Raw genomic sequence first — 26,023 nt, 5'->3', positions numbered from 1 at the left:
ACTTACAAAGGTTCGTGAAATTGAATATTGAATACATTGTTTCCAGTGCAACATACTCACATAAGGAATGTGCACAAATAACTTTGAAGCTACCCACAAACCCCTTGTTGATATTTTTTTTACTTTCAGTGGCAATGAAAGCAATGAATAAGGTGGCAAGCCATATCAATGAAATGCAAAAAATACATGAAGAATATGGTGCTGTGTTTGACCAGCTTATAGCTGAACAAACTGGAGAGAAAAAAGAGGTATTGAAATATTTAATTTAATATAAGCTTGCTGGAACTCGTATTGACATTTTATTGTGTCTAACATTTTTTCTTGATACATGTAAAAAATAATGTAAAAAAACAGAAATAACTTCATTTTCTCCAATTTTCCAAATGGGAAATACTAGAATTAAAAATGTGATATTCCAGGAATCTGAATTGATCGCAACTTTTTGCGAATATCAGATTGGGAAATTCATGTGATATTAAAAAACCCCACTAATATTGGTGCCAGTGTCAGCTCTAAAGGCTGGTGGCAAAATTAAGGAACGGCGATAATATGTGTTTTGAGATACACTTGTACACCCTTCCTGATTTATAACCCCGGATGAAAATGTCACAAACAATCATGTTGGTTTCCTGCCAGGCAAGCCTGCTGCTTTGGAAGGAAGCAGTCTTACAGATGCCACATTACAGGTTATAGAATTGGCCTGCAGACCTGAGCCATATTTAAATCCATAGTCTGTTGATCTCTTAAGCATGGCCACATGTGCCTGACCCCTTAAAATCTTGAAAGCTGTTATTCCAGGACTCAGACTTTCAATATATTAAACATGTCCAAAGCATCTAATAGGAATTACATGGATGTGCTGGAAATAGCAATTTTGAATCTGAACAGCTTATGGAGATATAGGTGGTGTTTACACCCACTAATATGAATAGGTTTTAAGAACATAGGTTTTCACCACATTTTCTGTGCAGTTGATAAAGCATTCCTTAATTAAAGAGCATTGTTAATTCAGGTATGGAATCCAATTTTCACCCCATTGAGTGCAAGCTTCCACCTTGCTTTTAGTTGATTACAAGTACTGAGTAACATGCATGAATGATGTCTAGTAAAATATAGATGCAATTTTCTTTTTAAAAATTTGCTTTATTGCAGGTTGTGGATCTTTCAATGGGAGACCTTCTTCTCCATTCTATGGTTACTTGGCTCAATCCTCCTGCATCTTTGAAATGTAAAAAAGATCCCGAGCTTGCAGCTTTTGGTATGTTGTACACTCTTGCCAATAATGAACGTAACATATGGTTTAAGTTTAGAAATTAATAGATGTTGAAAAGGATTCATCTGGATGTGCCAAAGCATCTTCCCCCGACACAGTTCATAATGACGACATCTCTGAAGTACATTTGACTTGCAGTTCGCAGATCGTGGCTTTTGACTGCCTGACAATTAGTAATATGATAATTTACTTCTGTTTAATAAAGAGTCATTTCTGATAGCTGTCTTGTCAAAAGCAGCAATTCATGAGCAGGAAGCTGAATGTCCGACCCAGCTTCACTTACATTGGGATTAAGAATAGAGTTGGGCAAGTTTCCAGCACTCCAAGGAATTCTCATTAGATGCTTTGGACACTTGTATATTTAAGTTGGATGCTAGACCCCAATTATTTATTGTTCAGAGTGTTTACTGATCTTAAATCCTATAAAACTGATATATAGTATAATAATCCTTGCATTTGATATAGTATAACAGAATACAAGATGTAGCAGAGTGTTTATTTGCAGTTTCTCAACTTGTATCAGTATTGATTGATCAGTAATGATTACTTTTCTTTATTTAGTGTTCAAAACTGCAGTTGTTCTTGTGTATAAAGATGGCTCTAAGCAGAAAAGAAAATTGGTAAGTACCTAACTAATACCCCAATTACAGTTAGATTGGGATTGCATCCAAGAGTGCACAGTACAAGTAATGCTATTAGAATATTATTGATACAAATTCAGCAGGTTAATGCATTGAAAAAATACTTCAAACTGACGAATGACATACAGCCCAAGGAGAACAGAAAGATTAGAATTGAATTAATTGATGCGATAGGGTGCATATATTAATGCCAACTTATGCTGCTTGAAGCAAAGCAATTTAGCTTTCAGCAGTGATATAATTGGGAGAGCCATCATAATTTGTAATGTTTCATGAACTTTTCTTACATCAAAGTATGCATATCATCACGTAAGCAGACCAGATCTCCTCTGAACATAAATGCACCCTTTTCAGGGAGCAGAATTTTTCCTTATAATGAGCCCTAATAACAGGAACGTAGATACTCATATTGTATAATCTTTCACAGTGTCCCAAGTCTCAATTTAGGAGAGGAAATATATGCTCTGACAAGGGGTTTAGCCAATTATATCAAATGCATTTATTAACAGAGAAAGACAGGCAAACTTAGTGTAAAGTGGTACAAAATCTATGAAGTCCTCCTTCATCTCAGATCGCTTTATTCAGTACTTCAAATGGTATTGTGTTCATTAAAGTAAGCTTTGATCCAAAATCATCAATGATGTCTCTTAGTAAACATCCTTCACATGAATGAGCTGAAGACTCTCTGTCTGATATCATTAAAAGCCTTTGATAAACTGCAGTGAATTCAGTCGCTATGCAACAGTATATTCTCAAGTGTGCTCATTTGTGATTTTTTTAAACTCCACATCCATGCCATGACCCACTCTGCCTTCCCCCACCTTTGCAACATTGCCGACCTCTGCTACGATATCTTCCCTCAGGCCGCTGAGGCCCTTTTCCAACTACCTGCTTGCTGCACTTCCCAACTCTTCCATCCACAAGCTGCAGATTATTCAGAACTCTGCAGCTCGTGTCCTCTCCTGCACTAAGCTCCATGACCCAATCGCCCCCATCTTCACCGGCTTCACTGGCTCCCCAACCCCAGAGTATCAAGTTCATAATCCTCATCTTTAAAGCCCTCCACAGTCTTACTCCTCTCTACCTTTGTGATTTACTAACCTGTTCCTCCACTCAACGGGCACTCACCTGCTCCATGTCCCCCAGCCTACCTTCCACGATCAGCTTTAGCATTTCTGTCCCCACCCTTTGGAACTCCATCCCAGAGCCACTCCACCTTGCTCCCTCCCTTCAGGCCTATCTCAAGACCTTTCCCTTCAGCTGTGTCTTTGGTCCTTTTCCTACCCCCACCCCCTTGCCCTCCATCCCTCTTGATTCCAACCCTCAGCTCAGGTTCAAACCCTTCACTATTCAGCACCTTGGGATGTGAAAGGTGCTCTATAAATGCAATTTGTTGTTTTGTTTTTCGTTATGTATGAATTATATACCATATTGTTCTAAATTAAATAAATTGTAATTATAGTTCTGAGTTCATGTTTTCCTGATGACTATGGCTTGGTTACTTTACTAAATTATAGTTAATCAGAAGCTGTTTATCTCACAACTATAATTTTAAATCCACTTTGAACAGATATTAAAAGCATCTCATATTTAGTCTTCTAATATAACAGTAATGTAACTAAAAATAAAAGTGACTCTCTCATTACAGGGAAACATTTCTCAGAGAGGGTATGTCTCTGATGACAAGGATCCATTCAGATTTCGTTATATGATTCCCACTCAGGCATTGCAGATTCGATCTATTGCCATCTCAGGTATGAAAGAAGAATTCTCTATTGATTTCAACAAAACGGTTGAACTTTGTTGAAATGCGATTCTGCTAAGATGAACTAGACACTGTAAATAATTGGATTTCCAAGGTGAGGATCGAGGTTTAACCTCAGAATTTGGAGGTTTAACCACTCAATTGGCCCAGCCATTGTAACTTGCAAGATAGCCGTGGAAGGCACTTCCAGGTTTCCCCCCTCCCTCCTTGCAGCAAATATTCAAGTTTTATTTAATAATAATAATCCTTGCATTTGAAACAGGCCTTATTACATCATTGGGATGTCTCAAAGCGCTTCACAGGATATACTGTAAAGTGAGGCGACTGTGTTTTGTGGGCGAAACTAGGCAGCCTATTGCACACAAGTGTCCCACAAACAGTTGAGGATTGAGTGACTAAATTATTATTATTGTTGTTTGTAATATTAAATTGTGGCTCCCCAGCTGAACATACTGCTCACTAGCCTGTCTGGGAGGGAGCACTGACTGCCTGGGCTGTGAATTACCTGATTACCTGAGGGGAGGTGGAAGGAAACAGGACTGGATGAGCCCTGAGGGAGACTGTTCCTCGAGAGAGAAAGCATATGGAATGATATAACAGACGAGGTTTCACGTGGCTCATAGAAAAAAACAGGATTAATGGACTGAATCGGCATTTCTTATGTTGCTAAAAGTATGCGAGCAAGTTTTAAGATTGAATAATACCATGTCAAGATCAGTTAAAATTAATTTGATCTTATTCTTGCACTAAAAGATGGTCACCTCCAAACTTTATAAAAATCTAAATTTCCTTACCTACTATTAAAACAGTTGGATGGTGTATTTTTGTTTGTAGATGCAGAAGCTGACTGTATGTTTGAAATTGTTCATGGAAAATCAGAGTCAGAAGGGAGACCAGAGACAACTTTTCATTTTTGTAACAGGTAACCATTTTCACATCTCTTCCCCAGTTTGATTGTTTTTCTATCTAGGACTGTGGTAGCTCTTGTTATATTAAGGTTTTTAAATGTAATTTTAAGGCTTTGTAATATATCTTTGACAATTTTTAGTACTTCAGACACCAAGCGGGATTTTGTCAAAGCTGTTCAGTCGGTTATCCGTGACAAGCAGCGAAGGCAACTTCTAAAAACTGAAAGTTTACCACAATCCCAACAGTACATGCCTTTTGGAGGAAAGAGGCTCTGTGCACTGAAAGGAGCAAGGCCAGTTGTAAACCGAGCTGGTAAGAATTCTAGGTTCTGAGTGTTATAAAACAGTGTTCCCCCTATAGGATTGTAACAAATGTAAAACAAAATGTTTTTTTGGGGTCCTCATATTCTTTCATTAATTGTTAACTCAAAAGAATCCCAATTCATATTTTTAATTTTTTTCCTAATATTTATATGTGAATTTATTTGTAGAAATTACATTAATGAAAATGATTCTGAGATATTCAAAATTTGTAGTTTCAAAAAAAAGCATCTGTGAGGGATTTTCAACATCTAATGTATAACCCAAAGCTTCCCTCCAAAATTATTTGCTAGCTAATATTGGACCAAGCTATAACTATTTCTGTTTTGGCTGAACATTGCCATTTACAAGATTTAGAAATGTTACCAAATGTTACCAAATGCTGGGTGTAATATTTCTTCCTTCTTTCTGAATGATGAGTCTCCCAGATCATCTTTTCTAATCCCCGTCCCAACTGGCCTTTAAAAGACAAAAAGGTAGCATTGTGGGAAAGTGAAGATAAAATACAGTACTGTGCAATGAGAAAGTACTATTTTTTGGAAAAAATATTCTAATCTTCAGGTGTTATTCTATAACAACATGCATTTACAATTTTAAACCTATGTCTCCCTAGTTTTACTCACACAGTCCAAAACTCACTGGGCTTTTCTTGATTTCGACCTCAAGCTTGAAGGTCTAACTCACATCCACTACCAAACTATTTGACAGGCCAGAATTTTTAATGATGTGATATTTAGCAAAGGTATCTAGAAGTTGCTCTTCTATGGTCCTTCTAACTTCTGGTGATACCCAATTTTGTTGATCCCACTTTTTTGCGAATAGGTGCATTCTTTAGAAGTGGTATTTTAAAATTTAAAGTACTGTATCAAGTTAGCAAATAAAATATTATTGTTATTTGTTTCCTTTCTCCATTTATTCTGTAGTCTTAAATCTCATTTTCAATTTATTATTTAAGAAACTATTATAATATGGCTTTCATGATATGAACAATTATGAAAAACTTTGTTCACACATGATGTGCAATGTACACCCATTGTGATAGATATTAGTAACTAACATTATTAATTTGGGACTAAATTATTATCACATTTGATTGGTCTTGAAATGCTTTGGAGGATCTAATTCTGAACATCTTCATTCCTCTCTCAGTTTCAGTACCTTGCAGCACCTCAGGAAAAAGGAAATTATCTAGGAACAGATTCACTATTGATGCAGATGATCTGTTTGAACGCAATCAAAATAATGAGCCATTGCAGTTGCCAGCAGTTTGCAATGACACTGATCGTTGGGTAGAGGAACAGTTTGATCTTGGTAAGTATGAAGAGCATGACGACATTAAGGAGACTGATATTCTAAGTGATGATGATGAATACTGCCAGTCTGTGAAAAGTTCATCACTGTCAAAAGATCTGCAAGAGCAGCTAAAAGCAATGACCTTTCAAGATGAGCTTCTTGAGAATGGAAAAACATCAACCTACAGAACAGCAGAAAAATCTCAATCTAAAATGGCATTTTCTACGAAGCAAAAAGCTGTATCGGGAACTAATGGCATTGTGGAAAACAATGCACCTGAGGTGATCTGGGTGAAACGTGAAGGCTTCATTTCAACTGAAAAAGAAAATAATGAAATCTAAAGTTGCATGATTGTTCAGAATTACTATCCGTCTTCAGTGCTAACCGTTCCGATGTGTTGCATACTGTAAGGATGATTACATACTCCATAATATATAAATTGAGACAGCAGCAACAAATTAGAAGCTATGCTGTCCCATTAAGCTCAGTTAAGAATTGTTAAGATGAGTAAACAAAAACTGCTTATATGAACAGATTTATGGCTTCATTCTACACAACTATAATATATTTAAGGGCTTTAAAGTTAAATATTTATTATTGTTCAGGTGTACAATTATCATTTCATTTTTAGTATATTTGTAAATTACTGGACAGGCAAAACTCTTGTATCTGTACTACTTTTAAAGGATCAAGAACTAAGTTGCCCCTCTAACTATTTGAAAAGTATCTTTATAGTATACATTACTGGAGAAAGGATTACAAATCGGTAATTCAACTGTTGCACTGGTAGAAAATCAGGTGTTTATATGAACAAAAGAACAACTAACCTTGAATAAATTAATTTTTCAAACTACAGTGCTTACTTTAGAGATCATTACACTTATCAGCAAGTCTGAAGATAGTTAGATTGTTGCCATAATTGTGTTTGTATATAATTCCAGGCTTAATGCGCATATCAGAATTTGCCTAATATATTTCTTTTGTAAGCTGAAAGAAGTTCTATTTTTCTGTGTTTAGATTCATTGATCTTAAGCATTGTAAATGTTTGTCAAACATAATAAAACCACATGAAATTAGAAATTCTTTATGTGTCTTTATTTTAATTTGGTTAGCAAATATAGACAAATGCTAAAAAAGGTATTCTTTTGGGTTTTAGATGCTGATTATGGAAATCGTGTAAATATTGCTGACTACAACAAATATATTTTAAGTAATATAGTTCAGCACTTTACAATTAATTTATGAAATTCAGCGGTTACATTTCAATTGATGAATTCTTAATAAACTTCAGAATACAAATGTTTAATTTTTACTCTAGGTCTAAGGATAGGTGATGTGAATATTTCTGTTGCAGAATGCTCTAAGCAGTTTACAAATTTAGTTTTAGAAGGGTATTTTTTCCTGAAGTTTTTCATTTACACAAATCTAGAGATATTTGTTAGACCACAAATCATTAGGGGTTATATTTTATTGTGGTAAAATGACTGGTCACTTCAGTTTTGTTTTCTCACAAGCATGACACTGCCAAAGAACTAACATCAAAGCAGAAGTTACTCCATTGGGCCTTAAAACTAATCCAAATTAGTTACACTCTCCATATAGCATTTAAAAGCATGTTATGCTGTTACTGACTTCCTTGTAATATTTTTTTCATTTCACTGTGCTCTGAGAGGGAATGCATAAACAATAAAGAAGTTTGCAAAATGTTTGTGCTAGTTATTTTCAAGTAGACTGTGTCACTTTTTGTTCTTGCATGCTATTTTTAAAATCAATTTTACCCAACTACAATAATGTGTAGTTAATACATAACCTGTGCAGTTTTAGTCTTGTTCATCACTCAACACATTTGTTATATGGAGGTAAAACATAGAATGAAAACCTATATTCTGTAATAGAATTAAAATAATTGTAGCTCAGTGGTTAGAGCACTCGCTTTGCAAGTGAGAGACCCGAGTTCAATTCCAGGCAGGGCGAAACCTTGGGCAAGTTTCCTTACTCCACACGTCTAATAATAATCCCTCCAAAACCAAAAACAATAATAAATTGGTCATTTTCAATCTACGACTGTTTGTGGGACATTGCTGTGCGCAATTGGCTGCCGCGTTCGCCCACAAATATCCAGTCAATTCACTTCTGTGAAGCACTTTGGGACGTCCTCCCGATGTGAAAAGCGCTATATCAAATGCAAGGATTATTATTATTATTATTATTGTGAGTTAAAGAAAGGATAAATGTAAGAAATAAAAACACATTTTATTTTGCATTGTCAAAGAATTAAAGTCACTGTGACTAAATTAATGGTGGCTGGGTTGGTGGGAGTATATGGCCTCCCTTTCTAGACAACAGGCTTATTTCATCTTTTAAAGCTTCAATCTCTTGTGCTTGTAGATCCACAAGCTGAATCATCCTCTGCCTCTCTTCAAGGTCAGCCGTTTGCTTTTCTTGGAATTGTGCTCCCTAGAATAATAAGAAAAAAAATTGTACTTGCAGTGTTTTGTGTCTTATTATACACTACAGTTCAAAAATAAGACATTAAAACTCCTTTAGGATCTTCAATATGATTTATCCTGAGCTTCCTATTTAGTGTGAACATTCCCTGCTTTCATAGCCTCCCCTCAAAACACCCTATTCCAGCTTGCAATTTGGTTTTCCTCTCTGTGCTCCTTCCAATGAAAATATATCCTTGCATTAATATAGTGAAAAATCTTGGGATGTATAATTCTCCGATGCTAAAGTTATATTTTTTGGAGATTTATATATCCCTAAACTTTGTTAGTTTTTCTTTTTGCCACTACACACAATGCTGACAGTTTCATTGAGTTTGATATGATCTTAACTTGATTGCATCACTGTGAGATGATACTTGAGGGAGGCTCTAAAAAGCACATGATGATGTTTGTGTACAAAGAATGCAATAAAACGACTTAGGTACCATACAGAATTCTACTATAGCTTGGAAACAGGTGTTGGGTAATTGCTGCATAAAAATGTTAGAAATAAAGAAAAAGTGAAAATTACCAGATTCCTCTGCTGCACATCTAAGTGTCCTTCAATCTCCTTCTTACGTGTCACCAGTGCATTCATCTGATCCAGTTTACAAGTAGACTGTCTGGTCAGATCTGTAAGTTGATCTTTTTGCACTAATATTTTATCCTGGATTAGGACAAAACAAAAAAAATCTTCCTTTGGTTAAAAAATGATAGGCTAAATAGAATTAAAACCCAATAGTAAATCTGCTTTATGGTGTTATTCATATTATAATTATATTTGTAAAAAATTTGAAATTTTATAATGAGCTAGTACTTTCATTCTGAGCAATACACTACTAAGAACACTGTGATGCACGTTTAGACCTAAATACTTATAAATGATACCCATGATATTGCTATTCTTAGGGAATTATGTTTTTACTTAATAGTGGCATAAACTTCAATGTAGTACCATATGTCATTGCGTAGCTTGCCAATAATTAAATGGTATCAATTTAGTTATATGTCTGATATTAGTAACTGATGTGTGTTATTCAACAGTTGTTTAATAAGTTAATTACCTCCCGTCGTTTAAGATCTTTGAAGAACTCTGTTTCATATGTTTGAACTTTGTCTCTCAGCTCCTCCAAGATCTTGTTCACTGAGAGAGTCTGCAATGCTTCCAGATCAACTACACGACCAAACTTTAAGATCATTTCCTGGTAGCAAGTTTCTTCTAACTCTGTAAGTTTACAAATGAGTTATAATTTTAAAACAACAATGGTTCAGTGAGTTTATTCAGTAAAAAGCTAAGATGTACAAATCAGGACAATCCCAGGAATAACTATTTTTTAAAAAAACTAATTTCCACACGATTCTGGAGAGTATAGTCCAAAACTATGGAAGAAGAAGCTAGAGAAAGTATACTTCTGGAGTTATATATCCCCAACCTTTGTTAGTTTTTCTTTTTGCCACTATACACAATGCTGAAAAATGTAGTACTCATATATACAGTCCTATTACAAAATAGGAACAAGATATTTAGCCCATTCATTATAATCATAGAATTATAGAGCACAGAAGTAGGCCATTCGGTCCATTGTGTCTATGCTGGCTCTTTGAAAAGAGCTATGCAATTCAATCCCACTCCCCCGCGCTCTCCCCAAATATTTCATTGAGCTTGATATGATCTTGACTTGATTGCATCACTGTGAGATGATATTTATAAGGCTATAGAGAAAGAGTACTTCTGGTGATGAAGAGTGCAGACAAGATTATAGAAAATGATAGTCTATGCTATTAGGCTGTTTAATTAAGTAGCCTGTACATATTGTATTAGTCTTCTAAGCAAATTGATCTGACAGGAGAGCCACCTGTAGAGAAGCTATATAGAGAAGCTTTAGAATAGCCTGATTAGTCACAACAACATTTAACAGAGAATTGGGTAAACATCTCAAGAGGAAGAATACAAAAGGATATTGTGACAAGAGCATGGGTTCATAGGAGAGAGTTCCAGTGGAGAACTACTATCAGTTTAGGCTTGATGAGCTTCTTCCAAACATTGCCCATGGACAAAATATTGTTTTGGGAACATATTAAATATACTATAATTGTTGCATATTAAAAAGAGAAACTGAACATATTAATGAAGGAGTTGTGGTTTGTTAACATTCCTGCTGCTGCACTTCAGCTTGAGAGACATACTATCAGAGATCCTGAGAAGGCAATGAATTATTTTAATTGTACTATATAGAAAATAAGTAAACATACATTGACGAGCTACATGTTAAAAAAGGTGCTATTATCCCAATTCTCTTTACACAATTCAGCTCTTGTAGGATCTCACAGCATAAAAGAAGGCAATTCGGCCCGTCGTGCCTGTGACAGCTTTTTGAAGGAACCTTCCAACTCATCCCACTTTCCTGTTTTACCCCATAGCCCTGCAAATTTTTCCTTTTCAAATACATATGCTGTTCCCTTTTGAAAGCTACTATCGAATCGTTGAGACCATAACAATATATAAAAGGCAATTAAAATAAACACTTGGAGAAAGAATATGAACACAAATTCGGAAACAGAACAATGGTTTGGATTTGGAGCAGTTAGTTCAGTGCATGAACAATAACAAGAGTAGGCTCAATGTTGACATAAATAATTATCTAAATAAGATAATTAGATAATTATTTGGGGAGAGCGCGGGGGAGTGGGATTGAATTGCATAGCTCTTTTCAAAGAGCCAGCATAGACACAATGGGCCGAATGGCCTTCTGTGCTCTATAATTCTATGATTATAGTGAATGGGCTAAATGTCTTGTTCCTATTTTGTAATAGGACTGTATATATGAGTACTACATTTTTCAGGCAACAATTCAAAAAGGAACATAGAAAAAACTCAGAATACTTTTTCGGCTGGCTAGTAACGACTGATTAAAAGGAAGGATATTTTATGATAATATACTTTCCTAGAAAGAAGGCTATGGAGCTCTTGTCTGATTGGCAGTCTGCATTTTTTCTCTGTACTCATGCACTGCAAATAACCCTCCTCCCTTCCCTGGATAAATGAGCTTTTGAACACCATAGTCTTCTTTTGTATTCTATTGCTGTTTTGAGTAAACAATACTTGCCTCTGTGAAACCTCATATGTTCCTCTTTTGTAAAACAAAACATTAAAAAAAATCAGGAAATACTGTAGAGAGGTATAGCAGCTGCTCCACATTGTCTTCATTGCTGTGAAATTAATTTATTGCTGAGAAGATTCCAATTGAAGAGTGTACAGAAGGCTTGCATAGTCCCATTTCTCAACAGAAATCTCTGACATTCTCGTTGTCATTGCAAAAGTAAGAGCGAAGGGGAATTAGCACTATTAATATAGACATTCTCACTTTAGGAAATAGACCATTTCAGAGAACTTTAAATTTGATAAATATGCTGACAAACTTGGAAATAGCTGACTACATTAAATACAACTGTAAAAATGAAACAAAAGTGTTTTTATCAGCATTCAAATGTTACTTCTTAGTGATGTGTGACAATAATTTCCATTTATTATAATACTGTAAGCAGTAATTACTTGCTATTTTAGCTTCCATATCTTTTCTGTCCCTGATAAGTTGAACATGCTTTTGTCGTGCTTGCTTATACAGCTCTCGCTGCTCTGCTTTCTCTTGTTGCAACTCTCTGATCCTTTGTTGCAAAGACAGTAATGCTTCATTGGTGAACACCAATGCTTGCACAAGATCATTTGGAATCTCGCCATTCACAATGTATTCCATCTAGTGTGAAAAAATAACACATCAGATGAAGAAAATATCAATTAGAAATTTCCTTTTGCTTTATGTTAATAATTATTGAAAACATTTCGGAAGATAAAATCAAAATGTTAAGTTTTGAAATTCTAGCTCCTCTGTCTCAACCATCATCACCCATACAACCTCTGACCACACCTCACACCCAATGCAGCCAAAACCCTCATCACCTCCCGCCTCAATTATTCCAATACCTTCTTTGATAGCACATATTTGGAGTATTCCAATTCACTTCCCACTCTTGATTCCTATCCAGTAATCTATAATAATAATCATCCTTGGCATGATTTTCACGTCTCAAAATCTATACTAGAGGTACACATATGAGGATGCTAGAATCACGGTCAGCATCCAAGGCTCTCACATTGCCAAGATACATTGTTAAGGTTCACGTAGGAAGAATTATTATTTGGATGAGATCGATTTGGGGCCATGGAAGCATACTTTAGGAGAAGGAAAATAAATTAAACTTCTTCAGGAGAACGTGAGAATATTGGTGGCAAAATTTGTTAAATACCCATTATCTAATTAATGGATACTTAAAAATCTAATAACTAATATATTTTTTAAATTCCATAAGTTGATTACCTGATGCAGTTTTAAAGGAACAACCACGTGTAATTCATTTAATTTCTGTTGCTTTTCACGTTGTAGTAGTTCCAGATCTGCCTCTGCTGCTTGTAGAGTTCCTTCAATTACTTTTATCTGTAAACAAAGCAGGCACACAATTACATTTTGGTTTTTTTTAAAACACAAATTGTGCGCTACTTCTTAATGGAGCCTATTTGAACTTATTGGGGTCTGTCACCCAGTAGTTATTTAAAAACCTGTTATTTTATTCAGGATTTTGTCCCCAAATTTCAGTTGTGCAGATTTTTGGCAAATTCTTAAATTTAGTCTTAAGGTTTTCTTTTTTTGGGGGGTTGGCTTTCTAAGGAACTTTTTAACAATAAATAAACAATATAAATTAACTAAGAGGAAAATGTCACATGTACACATGGAACTGTTATACATACAGTATAGTTATTGTGATCTGTGGTTTCTTACTCTGAAAATGAGTTCAGATATTTTTAAAAATCACTGATGTTAAAAGTGATAAAGTGTCATCACTTTAACATTTCGTCCCAATGTTCTGGGTTCACTCCTAGAATCCTAGTGTTATAGGGATGACAATTCTAGAAGAATTTAAACCCAGTATGTTTTAACAGTAATGTAATTGAACAATAACACTGGGAATGTTGATTTTGCACCTTGACCAAATGAGTACTTGGAACTTTCGAAAAGTTTGAACACAGATTAGTTAAACAGGCAAACAAGTTAACCTTTTTAGCAATAGAATCATATTCTTTCTTCATCTGATCTGTAACTTTTTTCTCTTCAGCCAATAACTCTTCAATATCAAGTCGTACTTCTCGAAGTTGAATGGTGTTGTCAAACAATGATGGGTCACAATCTGTACAGACCAGAATAACAATTGAGTTATATGCCCAAGACCTAAATAGGTCTTCGAGTGACCTGACCGAGGTAGTTAAGATAACAAGTGGAATTAACATGCAAGATAAAGAGTTTATGACTCGCCACTCCTGTTCAGGGATCCAAACAATGATCGTAGTCTTAAAATTACACCTAACGCCCTCCTTTAAATGATTGATATAAAAGAGTGAAATTGATAAGACTTTTTACTTTCTGGGCAAACAGTGTCATCCAATCCACTCATCTCAGAGTCAGATTCATCCTCATCACTACTCATGCCAAATTGTTCCTCTGATTCCTCATCGCTTTCTTCTTCATCGTCTATAAAACAAAATGAACATTATCAGATTGTGATAATGCAGGATGTAAAACACTGATAATCAAACAAACACGTTGTTACTTATATAGAAACATATTTATAACTTTTGATAGCCAGATATTCAGGGGGAAATAAAATACTATATATATTAAAAGGGTATTGCATAAGTATTTAAGGTAAAAATATAAAAGGGAATGAGTAGGGAATTGTGATTAGGGTTTTTAACACTAGTGGAGGATCTTAAAACACTGAAAAAAAAACTGTCAGTATCATGACTTGAACAGTACTTGAACGCAAATACAGCAGACACATATGCAGCAGCAAAGTTCCACAAGTTGAAATGAGGTAATAACCGATCTACTCTATAGAACTGTACTGCACTCTGCCATAGGAACTGACTGCATCCATCCTGTATGTCCAAATTTGTACGTTCAATGCCCAAAAGAAATGACGTGGTGAAAATTAGCACGATTTTTCACAAGAATTCCCAAGTTTTTAGCACATCTTTTGTTTTACATCCGCACCCTCATCGAGTTGTGCTTCTTTCTTTTTTGCCCGTTTGATTTTCTTCTTGAAGACCTTAGTGAGAAATTCAATATGTTTGTTGTTTTCACCAAGAGACAGTTGGAAAGTCATGTATAGGGCCTTTTCTTTTTCATGTAATTTAGTTATGTCTCGTTTTTTTGCCTCCAACTGTAGCAAACATTCCTCTGCTTTCATCTAAAACAAAAATGTACAACAGTTTTGTTTAGAGTTAATGGAGTATTACATTTTTTATTAAAAAGAAAAAAGAAAAACATTTAAAATCTAATTTTAGTCATAGCTTTATAGTATATTACCATATAATAAACAAAAAAATACAGCAGCTTCTAGTATCAAAGTATAGCAATTTCCAATGGACATTTTTGTCTCCAATTCCATGCATTGAGTAAGCAAAATCTTGACTTTATTGTGGTTTATTTTAAATAATAACATAGTAATCCTTGCATTTGGTACATTCACAGTGACTGTGAATTTCAAACGTGGCAGCACAATTACACACAGCAATATCCCACAAACAGCCTTGGAGTGAGTGACCAATTTTATTTGGGGGATTGTTGGATAGGACACTGGAAAAAACTCTTTTCTTTTCAAATAGTGCCATGGGATCTTGTAACTATCACCTGAACAGGCGAAGAGATGTCGGTTTAATGTCTCGTCTGAAAGATGGAATAAATAACAGGATGAAGATTAAAGGGATCCGGGTCAAAAGAGCTCCAACTAATCTAATGAATATAACCCTCCAAAATTGGTGTGAATTTGCACTTGGAAAGTTCAGTTTATATCAAAAAAAATTCCTTCCTTTTCATTCATGAATATCCATGCTTGTTCTTGGTCTGGCAGAAATACCCAGGGACACTGTCTATTTGCAATTTTTCTTTCTTGCTCATCTGAAAATATAGCCATGTTCTGTGAACATAAACTGTGAATCGAATGGATTAATTACTAAAATGGTTACTAATGAGCGCTCTTGATAGCTGAAATGGTCAATAATATATTATGTAAAATTATAGTGCAAGAGCTAATGATGCAACATACAAATGTAAGAACTAAAAGAAAAGTTGCTGAATACTATGGAGTCAAAATAATAATATTCCTAAAGGCATTCCGTTCCCTAATTATTGCTGGAGGTAATTAAGAGATGGTACAGAAATTATGGTTAAAAATGTCTTTAAATTCTGTCCTTAGCAGACACTTTTGGACTAAACATCTCATTTTAGAAGAATTAGTCTCGTCTGCAGTCTTTGTTTTTGGTGAAACTGGTTTTATTCATAGATGCTATAAAAGCCTTTCAACTTTAAAGTTTTACTGTTGAGGGGTTAAAGGTGCTCTTTATAATAAACTTGCCTTTGAAGCAGTGCCTTTTCACGTCTTCGACACATCTCAAAGCACTTCACAGTGTCAAGTGAATTAACTGTATATTTTATGGGTGAAACCCCCACAAAATATTTATAAATAGTATGGAAAAGGATATCAAAGAATCATAGAATTATACAGCACAGAAGAGAGGCCATTCGGCCCATCGTGTCTTTGAAAAGAGCTATGCAATTTGATCCCCCTCCCCCACTCTCTCCCCAAACTTGTCCTCCCCAAAGAATTATATATGTGGGAAAGGTTTGAATTAGTATTGCTGTTTGTGATTTGTGATTATTTATCCTCAACGGAGGAGACAAAAGGTAAGAACAAATGTAAATGTTTAATAAAATATTGTAATAGTATAATTACAATATCTTTAAGGAACTAAATTTTTGCTTACTTGTGTTTCCAGTCGGTCATTAATCCTCTGGTTGACTCGTTCCTGCAAAACGTTCTCTCTCTTTTCAAATTCTTTCAATAGAAGAACTTCTTCAAAAAGTGTAACATGAAGTAAGTCAGCCATTTTCATGTTGATGTCCAACTTACATTTTTGGTGGCAAATAACACGAAGCTCTGCATCAAGGTATTTTATTAGTTGAGATATCTGAAAAGAAAATGTCAACCAATTAAATCAACATATACATCTTATAAATAAACACACTTTCTTGCATTTCATTTGTTGCTGTTAGAATCTTTTAGTCAAAAGTCAGTAACATTTGGTAAAACACTTTTTTATAACTCCACAAATTTAAGACTTTTCTGCGTTTTTATTAAAAAAATTCTGACAGAAGTTGAATTCTGCTGAAGTTAAAATATTCTAAACACATTTTCGATAAATCTTCACATTAGAACTACTGGAACTCAGCTACAAAGCATTAGTAAGTTTCATCCTGCTTGTTCAGATAGTTGCTCCATTACTTGTTTTGACTATCAAGTCTCATGAATAGCCAGACAGTCATCAACATTTCCTTTGATTGGTACAGACTAGCCTGGTGTTCTCCTCAGAGCCAGTCTGAATCAAATCACGATCCTGCTTTGCTTCCCCAAGGGATACGTTTAAGCATGGTACTAATTTCATCAACTTCAAAGGGATTCTGATGAGGTCATGAGATGTCCTCCTGACATGAAAGGTGCTATATCAAATGTAAGGATTATAATTATTAGACATAACAAAAAGATCACTATCACAACCTTAAAAGGCTGAGTAAATTTATTTGGATTGAAATTTTCTAATTGCAATTCTGATTGAGCTACCCATGTTAATATTTTCAGCATATAATACAATATTTCACAACTTTCACAAGCATCACAATTTTCTTCTGGTTTGCAAAATTGACACTGAAGAGTGACAGAAGAAAATTGTAATCATTGAATAAGTATAAACAATTTGATTGAGATCTATAAGAGCGTGAAAATAACATTAAGCCCCAGGGTAAGTATAGAGCACAATGTTGAATTCTAAACTGCTGGTTTAAAATGTTTATTTTTAAATTTATGACAAGTAAGCTGAACCATGGATAATAACATGGCACGACTTCTTAATCAAACAACTTGCCGTGCAGTGATGTGGTGAGTTACAGATCTTTGCCTGTAATTCTACATGAAGAGTTGCTTATTGGGTCATGAATTTAGGGAGTCACTAAGCAGAAGCCAGGATTTTGTCACATGAAAATATTAAAAGCTGAGTGGATCATTCTTAGTTTTCATGAAATACTGGGTTTCACTTAAATTTTGCAATACTTCCACTTCCACTGTGCAGTTAGATGTGTTGATGGGAGAATTTTCCACCAAGAGATGCAATTCTCTAAACTGAATGGCCTTTTCTCTTCCACCCCAATAATTTTGATGTTCTTATGTTCTAAGCTTTAATTATGATGCAAAGATTCTGTGTGATAAAGAAAATGTTCCTTTTCACTTTCATTCAGGTTAGTATTTTAGAGTGCACTTGTGATTTCTTGTGGTACTAGGCGTCTTGTAGCATATTGGTTAGAGCGTTCGCCTCCAAAGCGAGAGGACCTTTTTTGATTCCTGGGCAGGGTGAATCCTTAGGCAAGTTTCCTTACTCCGCATGTCTCTGTTTACCTAGCAGTAAATAGGATTGGCGAATCGTCTAGTCGATCGGTTGTTAGTCAATTGGTGGATCGCTTTCCGGGGGTAATAATCCCTCCAAAACAATAAATAAATAATTTGGTCGCTCAATACACAACCGTTTGTGGGACACTGCCATGCGCAATTGGCTAGCTCATTTCGCCCAGTAATATACAGTCAATTCACTTTACAGCATATTCTGTGAAGCTCTTTGAGACGTCTCAACAACGTGATAAGGCACTGTATCAAGCGCTCAAATTATTATTGCTACTGTTATTTTTGACATTGCTATTCTAAAAAATATCAATTCCACAATACACTGGTACTGTCACTATTTGCAACATACCTTATCCAGCAATTTAGTCTGAAAATATAAATGTTTTGTTTCTTCAATTTTTTTTAATTCAGTCTCTAGCTTTGTTGCTGCAATTGGAAACTTCAACACTTCTCTCTTTTTACTTTTATTCTCTTCTGGAGTTGAAGATTCGCCCTTTTTTTCTTTGGTTGCAAGTGAATATCCACCTGCCATTTCAGAATGTACACGCTGTTGGGTATCAGTAATTTCTCCCTTGAAATTCAGAAGTGTTTCTTTATCGTATTCAAATTTTTTCTCTGGTGTTTCCTCGAGGTACAACTTTGGAATTTCAGGAATGGGTAGATGCTTAGATGGCTCAAGCTTTTTCTGCAATAGTTTCAACTCTTCAACTAAGCTAGAAATCTGTTTAACAGTATCAAGCTTTGCATCACGCAGCTTCATGACCTTTTTATTCATTTCAACTTTAAGTTCATAACTCTGTAAAAGACAAAAAACACATGTGATGTGGATCATAATTAATATACTGTCCCGTAGCGTAGTAGTTAGAGCACTTTCCTCGCAAGGGAGAGGACCCAAAACCTTAGGCAAGTTTCCTTATTCCACATGCCTCTGTTTACCTAACAGTAAGTTGGAACCCAGTTGTTTGTCAGATCACTTTCCAGGGGTAATGATCCCTCAAAAGAAAAAACATATTTGGTCACTCAATTCACAACTGTTTGTGGAACATTGCTGTGTGCAATTTTACCCACGTTTCACCCAAAAACTACACTCAATTCATTTTACAATATATTCTGTGAAGTGCTTTGAGATGTCTCAACGATGTGATAAGGCGCTATATCAATTGCAAAGATTATTATCATTATAATATACCACAGTGGTATAATGATTCTTTTGCTTCCACCTCTCTGTCAAATGTTGGTATAGTGGAACCTCATTTAACATTGTCCTAATTGACTGACCATAATCATGAAGATCAATAATCCATTCAATTACTTACTTCACCTCTGTTCATTTCCCATTCCCCATTCACCTCCCTGACTCATCTCCTGGTTTTCATCCACCTCACTAACTCAGTTTATACCTCCTGGTGTTCCTACCTACCTCCTTTTGCTTTTATGATTCAGCTCAGTTTGGGCAGATGAACAAGGGATCTGGGGGGACCTAAACATGCAAGTCATTAAAAGCTAGTTCACAGACATGGAATGCAATTAAAAAAATGTAATGGGATGCTGAACTTTATCACAAGATGTATTTGATATAAAATGGGCTGCATAGTCTTTTCGTCTCCTGTAACTTGTTTTTGTTCTTATCTAATCCAGTAGCTCAGTGGTTAGAGCACTCGCTTTGCAAGCGAGAGACCTGAGTTCAATTCCAGGCAGGGCGAAACCTTGGGCAAGTTTCCTTACTCCACACAGAGCCTAATAATAATCCCTCCAAAAACCCAAAACAATAATAAATTGGTCATTTTCAATCTATGACTGTTTGTGGGATATTGCTGTGCGCAATTGGCTGCCGCGTTCGCCCACAAATATTCAGTCAATTCACTTTACAGTGTGTTCTGTGAAGCACTTTGGGACATCCTCCTGACGTGAAAAGCGCTATATCAAATGCAAGGATTATTATTATATTCAATTAATGGAGATCACTAAAATACACATAGTTGATCTTTATTAGATTGTTTTTCCATTGGCGACAATGTTGTGATATTTTTAAATAGTGAAAAGGTAAACATTTCAATAGCCTTCAATTATTTTTGTTTGGATTGTTATTAGTGGTGCTAATACTTTTACAGTAAATGTAAGTATTATTAAATGTGCTCCCAACAGCATTTTGGCAGCCCACCACATTTCACTGGGATTTTGTTGTTCTACGCTTAAAATAATGCACAAAGAGTAAATAACATGCCTTCTGCTCAAGGATGATAAGTTGGTTTCGTTTTTTTTCGGCATTCATACGCAAATGTTCTGGTACAGTATAGTTAGGTGCTGTTTTTAACTTGAAATCTCCCATGTTCTCCTTAGCTTCTTTAATCGCAGCAACATCTTTTGGATCTTCATAGTCCTCATCAGGCTTGCTGGCAAACCTATAAAAAACAAAACAAGTACAAAGGACTTTGTGGCAATCTATCTGTACATAAAACAAACGTGGAGAACATTACCAAAGAGGAGCAGAACATTCTACATTTTCTTAAACCTGTGTGTGAAAAAATGCATCCTGAGCTCAGTTCTAACTGTCCCAGTTCTGATTATTATTTTGATGTTAAAGCATAGATGCCTCCCAACCCCTATAATGGATCCCTTTTCCAAAGAAAATGTCGAACCTGTCAATTCCTTTCATTATTTCATTAAAAACCTCAATTAACTTTAAAACAGATTGCCACAAGCTCAGCAAGCTGCAAGCAAGACCATTATGATGTAGGTCCAGAAAAGTGTCATGATTTTAATGAAGAGTTCAAGGGTAAGCCTGCTGGCATTAATAAATATACGGACCTGAGCAAAAATGTAGTCACATTGGTTGGTCATTTTTAAGCTGAGCAGAAGGGTTGGCAGATCATGTTTCCAGGGTGTGCAGTCAGTTAGTGTTTTCATAGTGTGCAGAGATTGTTTTGTATTATGCTAGTCAGCAGTCACAGATTCTGGAGCATTTCTCCAGATTCTGCCTCAGCCTCTATGTTGTAGCAGGTTTTGCTGAGCCAATGAGCAACTTTAAAAACAGAACCAGACCTAGTGAGGAAGGGACTGAAGATAATATGAATACAAATGGATAGAACAAAATATATATGCAATCGGTATTTGGGTCTATGCTGCTGGCACGAGCAGATGTAGCCAGCTAAGTTTGCAGGTGAAGGCACTTACAGATATTTTAGAGTTCACGTCTTCTCGACGTCTCAAAGCACTTCACAGTATAGACTGTAAAGTGAATTGCTCGTATATTTGTGGGCATAATGTATTGGTTTTGTGTGTACATGTGTACTATGGAAGGAGCAACGTGACTAACCAAAAGGACCCTCCTAATCTTACAATGTCTTAACTTTTTCAGGGTTAAAATTCTGATAACCAATGACTGCAGTCTGTGGAGTACTGTAGCTCAGTGGTTAGAGCACTCGCCTCGCAAGCGAGACACCTGGGTTCAATTCCAGGCAGGGCGAAACCTTGGACAAGTTTCCTTATTCCACACGCCTTATAATAATCCCTCTAAAACAAAACAATAATAAATTGGTCATTTTCAATCCACGACTGTTTGTGGGACACTGCTGTGCGCAATTGGCTTCCGCATTTCGCCCACAAATATATGGTCAATTCACTTTACAGCATATTCTGTCAGCGCTTTGAGACGTCTAGAAGACATGAACAGCGCTATATCAAATGCAAGGATTATTATTATTAAAAGCAGTCTGGTTCAAATCTCGGACTAGACTAAGTTTGCTGGTCTCACCTGGGCTGCATGGGGAGCTAAATTGACCTCAGCCTTCCCAGGAATAGGGAGGGTAAAATCAGCTGTGTTTGCTAGTCTTGCACCCTTTGCTGGTGGTGCAGCCAGGTGAAGAGAGGTAGCCTCAGACAGTGATCTACAGTCGAGCAGTCTTATGACCCACTGCCACACATGAACAATGGCCACTTGGAACCTCATTTCAACATGAAGCCGGGGACCAGGAGCAGAAGCATATGCTACTGGGAAGAAATATTAAACAAATAATTGGACCCATTGAATTTCAAATACCTCTAGTTTCATGTTTTCTATGCCTTCCTTTTTCAAACAGCAATGCAATTTAAATGGAAAAAATACTTACAGATCTTCCCACTGCTTTCTTCTCATTTCAATTTTGGCCTTTGCTTTTTCTGCCTTTTCTATTATTTTCTGCAGTTTTTCTTGCCGTCCTCCAAGGGAGATCTTTGAATGGAGGAGGTCAGGACCCTTCAGCAGGTCAGCTCCGAGATCTTTTCCTGCAACCTGATCCTTATCAATACCTGAAATAAGCAGACAATAATTAATCAATCTTCAGTCTCACATTTCATTCTTTAAGTAGCAAGTGTTACTCAAAGCTTCATACTAAACATGACATGTAATTAACTCTAGGGGGGCAAAACTGTGATATTCTTAAACACATACAACCTTAATTTTGAAGCTAGTTTTCTGCAAGTTCTTTAAAGAATTCTTTGAATTCAACAATTTGCCAAACTCTATAAAGTCCTACAAAAATAGGGTTAATCTAGATTCAGGTGGAATTTCTCCACATTTGTTACTTAATTAAGTATCCTTTAAAATGTGTTTTGAAATACCCATGATTTCTGAATAATGATAGTACCCAAAACAGACTTAAAATGCTCACAGCCACCATCTTGGATTCATGTATAGCTCTCTTCCACCCAAGCTCCTTCAATCCTTACTTCGTATCACTACCTCCAACTCTTGTCAACTTCCCTTTGCCTAACTGAACCAGCACATAACCTTGCAGTAATAAACCCTGCAACTGTTCTTTGCCCAAACTTTTGAATATTAATGTAATATAATTTAAAGGGAATTGCCATTTATAAAGACTATGAACAGATGGTTAGGAAAAAAATACATCAGATAATAGACCCTCATTTTGACAATTATCTCTATTTTACTCTTTTGCCGATTAGAAAAAAAAGGTCCAATAACAACGTAATTAACAGCTAATATTAGGAATGATCCCAGGCAACATTCTACCTGCTTCCCTGATTTCCTTGGCAAGGTCCTCTTTGCTTTTTTGTCCAACCTGCATCTGGCTCTGCTTCTTCTTCATCTCATTCCTCAACAGGTAATATTTATCAGACAAAGATTTTACACGGTAGGTTGACACTTGGTGGTCACTCTCAATAGCATGAATAACCACAGTATCAAATTCCACTGCATCTCTAAACCTGTGGATGTATCAAGAATTAATTATTTGATATATTCTTTGAAACAGATGTACAGTATTGTGCTGGGTCAAGAAAGATGATTTCCACCAACAGACCTTCACCGTGCCGGTGGAGTTCTGCTGAAATCCTTGTTTCTTCTTGCAAGGGCATCATCAATTGCCAGTAATTTCTGATTAAAGCATTCCCTCTTCAAATAGAAAAGAATAGCATCCTTTACTTGACTTGATAAATGTCTTGCCCAGAAGCAAATAGGTCCCAAAGAATGTCTTCAAACACTCAGATAAAGTTTATTTGATATGAATGTTATTTTCTTCTTTTACTAGAGGGAGTTCTTTTGTTGCTTACTTTGTTAACTGCTCCCCTTGGATCTTACTCCCATCATAAAAAAATAAGAAATGTTAGACAAAAAAAAAAGTCCATCTAGTTCGCCTTCCAGGCAGCTGTATGCACACGTGTCCCCAAATACGTATGTACTATTTCCCATAATGCTATTTCCTAAAAGAAAGATATCTAATCTGGGTTTGAAGGAATCAACACTTCCTCCTTCAACTGTCTCCCTATGGAGCTTTACTATTCGCTTACTGAAATAGTGTTTCCGTAGATTCATTCTGAATTTACCTCCCACCCCTTCAATCACAGCCATGTCCTCTGGTTTTATGATTCTGGACTTGTTACAACAGCCTGTCGTGATTCTACACTGTCTTCCCCTTTAGAATTTTAAAGACAGCAATTATATCGCCTTTCAATCTTCCCTTTTCCAGCGTGAACATTCCCAATTTAGTTAGTCGCTCTTCATAGTCCAGTCCCTCCATTCCCTCAATCATTCTGGTTGCCCTCCTCTGTATCTTCTCGATTTCTCCAATATCCTTTGTGTACTGCGGCGACCAGAGCTGTGTTCAGTACTCTAAGTATGGTCTCACCAATGATTTATACAGTGGCAGGATTACTCCACTATTTCGGTTTGCTATTGATCTTTTGATACATCCCAACATCTGGTTTTGCTTTACTCACTGCCCAGAGCATTGTTGGGAGACCTTCAATTTATTGTCAATTAGGACCCCCAGGTTCTTTTCATCTTCCATACAAATTATTTTCCTTCTGTTCAAATAATAATCCCTTACTGGATTTTTTTGTCCCCATGTGAAGTTCTTTACACTTCTTCACATTGAATTTCATCTGCCACAGGTCAGCCCAATTCCCAAATGTGTTCAAATCCTCCTGTAACCTATCTTGTTTAGCTTTGCAATCTACCACCTTCATTAGCTTGATGTCATCTGCAAACTTAACCAATGTGCTTGTGACTCCTCATTCCAAATCATTTATAAAAATATGAAACAAAAGAGGTGAGAAACAGACCCTTGTGGAACTCCATTCGTAACAATTTCCCATGACATTTCCTGTACCACCACCTTCTGGATTCTTCCGGTCAACTAGTTACGTATCCATTGTAATATACATCCACTGATTCCCACTTTCTTTACTTTCAGGACCAGCTTCTCAAGAGGAACTGTATCAAAGGCCTATTGAAATCCAGATATACAACTTCTACAGCCTTACCCTTATCAAGCTCCCTTGTCACACTATCAAAGAAAACCAGTAAATTAGATTGGCAAGATCTCCCCTTCATGAAGCCATATTGGCTACCGGTTTGAAATCATGCATCCTCTTTTGCTCAAGCTTAATCAGTCAGTGCACAATCTTGGTATTCAGCTTGGTTCCTATTCCAGCTGTCTTTCATTGCTAAGGTCATTGTTTTTATTTCCAGACATTTCCCATTTACTCCCTTATACTCACTCCATTCTATTGCTAAAATACTCATTCATGCCTTCATTACCAACATTCTCCACAGCTGCTCCACCCAATCAACTTTAAGATTTTTGTCTTGATTTTCATTTCCCCTTCTTTATTTGCAACAAACCTAATTCACCCTTCTCTGTATCATATTGCTAAATGCTTTGAGATGTTCATTCAATATGAAAGACACTGTGTAAGTGAATGTTGTTATTCTTTGAAACAAAAAACACATTGGTCATTTTCAATCTACGACTGCTTGTGGGACACTGCTGTGCGCAATTGGCTGCCGCATTTCGCCCACAAATATACAATCAATTCACTTTACAGCATATTCTGTGAAGCACTTTGAGACGTGAAAAGCGCTATATCAAATGCAAGGATTATTATTATTATTTCATTTTCTTTTAAGGCAAGCCAAAGCACTGAAATATTCTTTAATCTCATAATTGACTCAGGTTTGACTTGTAATAATTTGTTCCATATCCAAATTAGCCTTTATTTGCAAAACCTCCTTTGTAAGCTTCTAGTAATAATGTTGAGTTGATGCCTCCATCATAGTAAATATGTTACCTTGCTTGTAATTTGCGGAGTCCGATTAGATGCTTTTCTTGTTCCCATGCCGTCTCTTTAGAAACTAATCCAATCCGTTCAATTGTTTGTCTCTCAGTCTCTAGTCGAATTCTATGATCTAGCTCAAAATCCTGCAAAAAATTATAATAGATAACAAAATAACCCTGGGTTCAATCTCACTATTATAAAAATATACAATAGCTGCA

The 26,023-nt window shown here is 36.0% G+C and overlaps 2 protein-coding genes across 2 annotated transcripts in view; one reads left to right on the top strand and one right to left on the bottom strand.

Annotated features, from left to right (window-relative positions):
* LOC103185540 (TIAM Rac1 associated GEF 1) overlaps positions 1–7,263 on the top strand; it is an 87,154-nt gene extending 79,891 nt beyond the window's left edge. The window contains exons 21-27 of the mRNA XM_042334263.1: positions 130–248; positions 1,153–1,258; positions 1,835–1,893; positions 3,563–3,668; positions 4,514–4,601; positions 4,728–4,900; positions 6,058–7,263. Coding sequence (XP_042190197.1) covers positions 130–248; positions 1,153–1,258; positions 1,835–1,893; positions 3,563–3,668; positions 4,514–4,601; positions 4,728–4,900; positions 6,058–6,542 — 1,136 coding nt within the window. The 3' untranslated portion in view covers positions 6,543–7,263. The remainder of the gene's footprint in view (positions 1–129; positions 249–1,152; positions 1,259–1,834; positions 1,894–3,562; positions 3,669–4,513; positions 4,602–4,727; positions 4,901–6,057) is intronic.
* A 1,172-nt stretch (positions 7,264–8,435) lies between these two features.
* The window catches only part of LOC103185541 (cilia- and flagella-associated protein 44), a 53,491-nt gene continuing 35,903 nt past the window's right edge, over positions 8,436–26,023 (bottom strand). Inside the window, exons 24-37 of the mRNA XM_042334621.1 lie at positions 25,818–25,948; positions 23,260–23,453; positions 22,358–22,535; positions 20,473–20,650; positions 18,598–19,044; positions 16,564–16,767; positions 14,792–14,987; positions 14,159–14,269; positions 13,798–13,928; positions 13,064–13,180; positions 12,241–12,442; positions 9,752–9,912; positions 9,220–9,354; positions 8,436–8,658 (exon numbers count right to left, since the gene is read on the bottom strand). Coding sequence (XP_042190555.1) covers positions 8,491–8,658; positions 9,220–9,354; positions 9,752–9,912; positions 12,241–12,442; positions 13,064–13,180; positions 13,798–13,928; positions 14,159–14,269; positions 14,792–14,987; positions 16,564–16,767; positions 18,598–19,044; positions 20,473–20,650; positions 22,358–22,535; positions 23,260–23,453; positions 25,818–25,948 — 2,553 coding nt within the window. The 3' untranslated portion in view covers positions 8,436–8,490. The remainder of the gene's footprint in view (positions 8,659–9,219; positions 9,355–9,751; positions 9,913–12,240; positions 12,443–13,063; positions 13,181–13,797; positions 13,929–14,158; positions 14,270–14,791; positions 14,988–16,563; positions 16,768–18,597; positions 19,045–20,472; positions 20,651–22,357; positions 22,536–23,259; positions 23,454–25,817; positions 25,949–26,023) is intronic.

This window comes from Callorhinchus milii, unplaced genomic scaffold, assembly GCF_018977255.1.
Source record: "Callorhinchus milii isolate IMCB2004 unplaced genomic scaffold, IMCB_Cmil_1.0 Scaffold4, whole genome shotgun sequence".
In the NCBI taxonomy this organism is placed as follows: Eukaryota; Metazoa; Chordata; class Chondrichthyes; order Chimaeriformes; family Callorhinchidae; genus Callorhinchus; species Callorhinchus milii.
The sequence above is the reverse complement of the archived record's forward strand: the minus strand, read 5'-3'. Positions and strand labels throughout refer to the sequence as shown.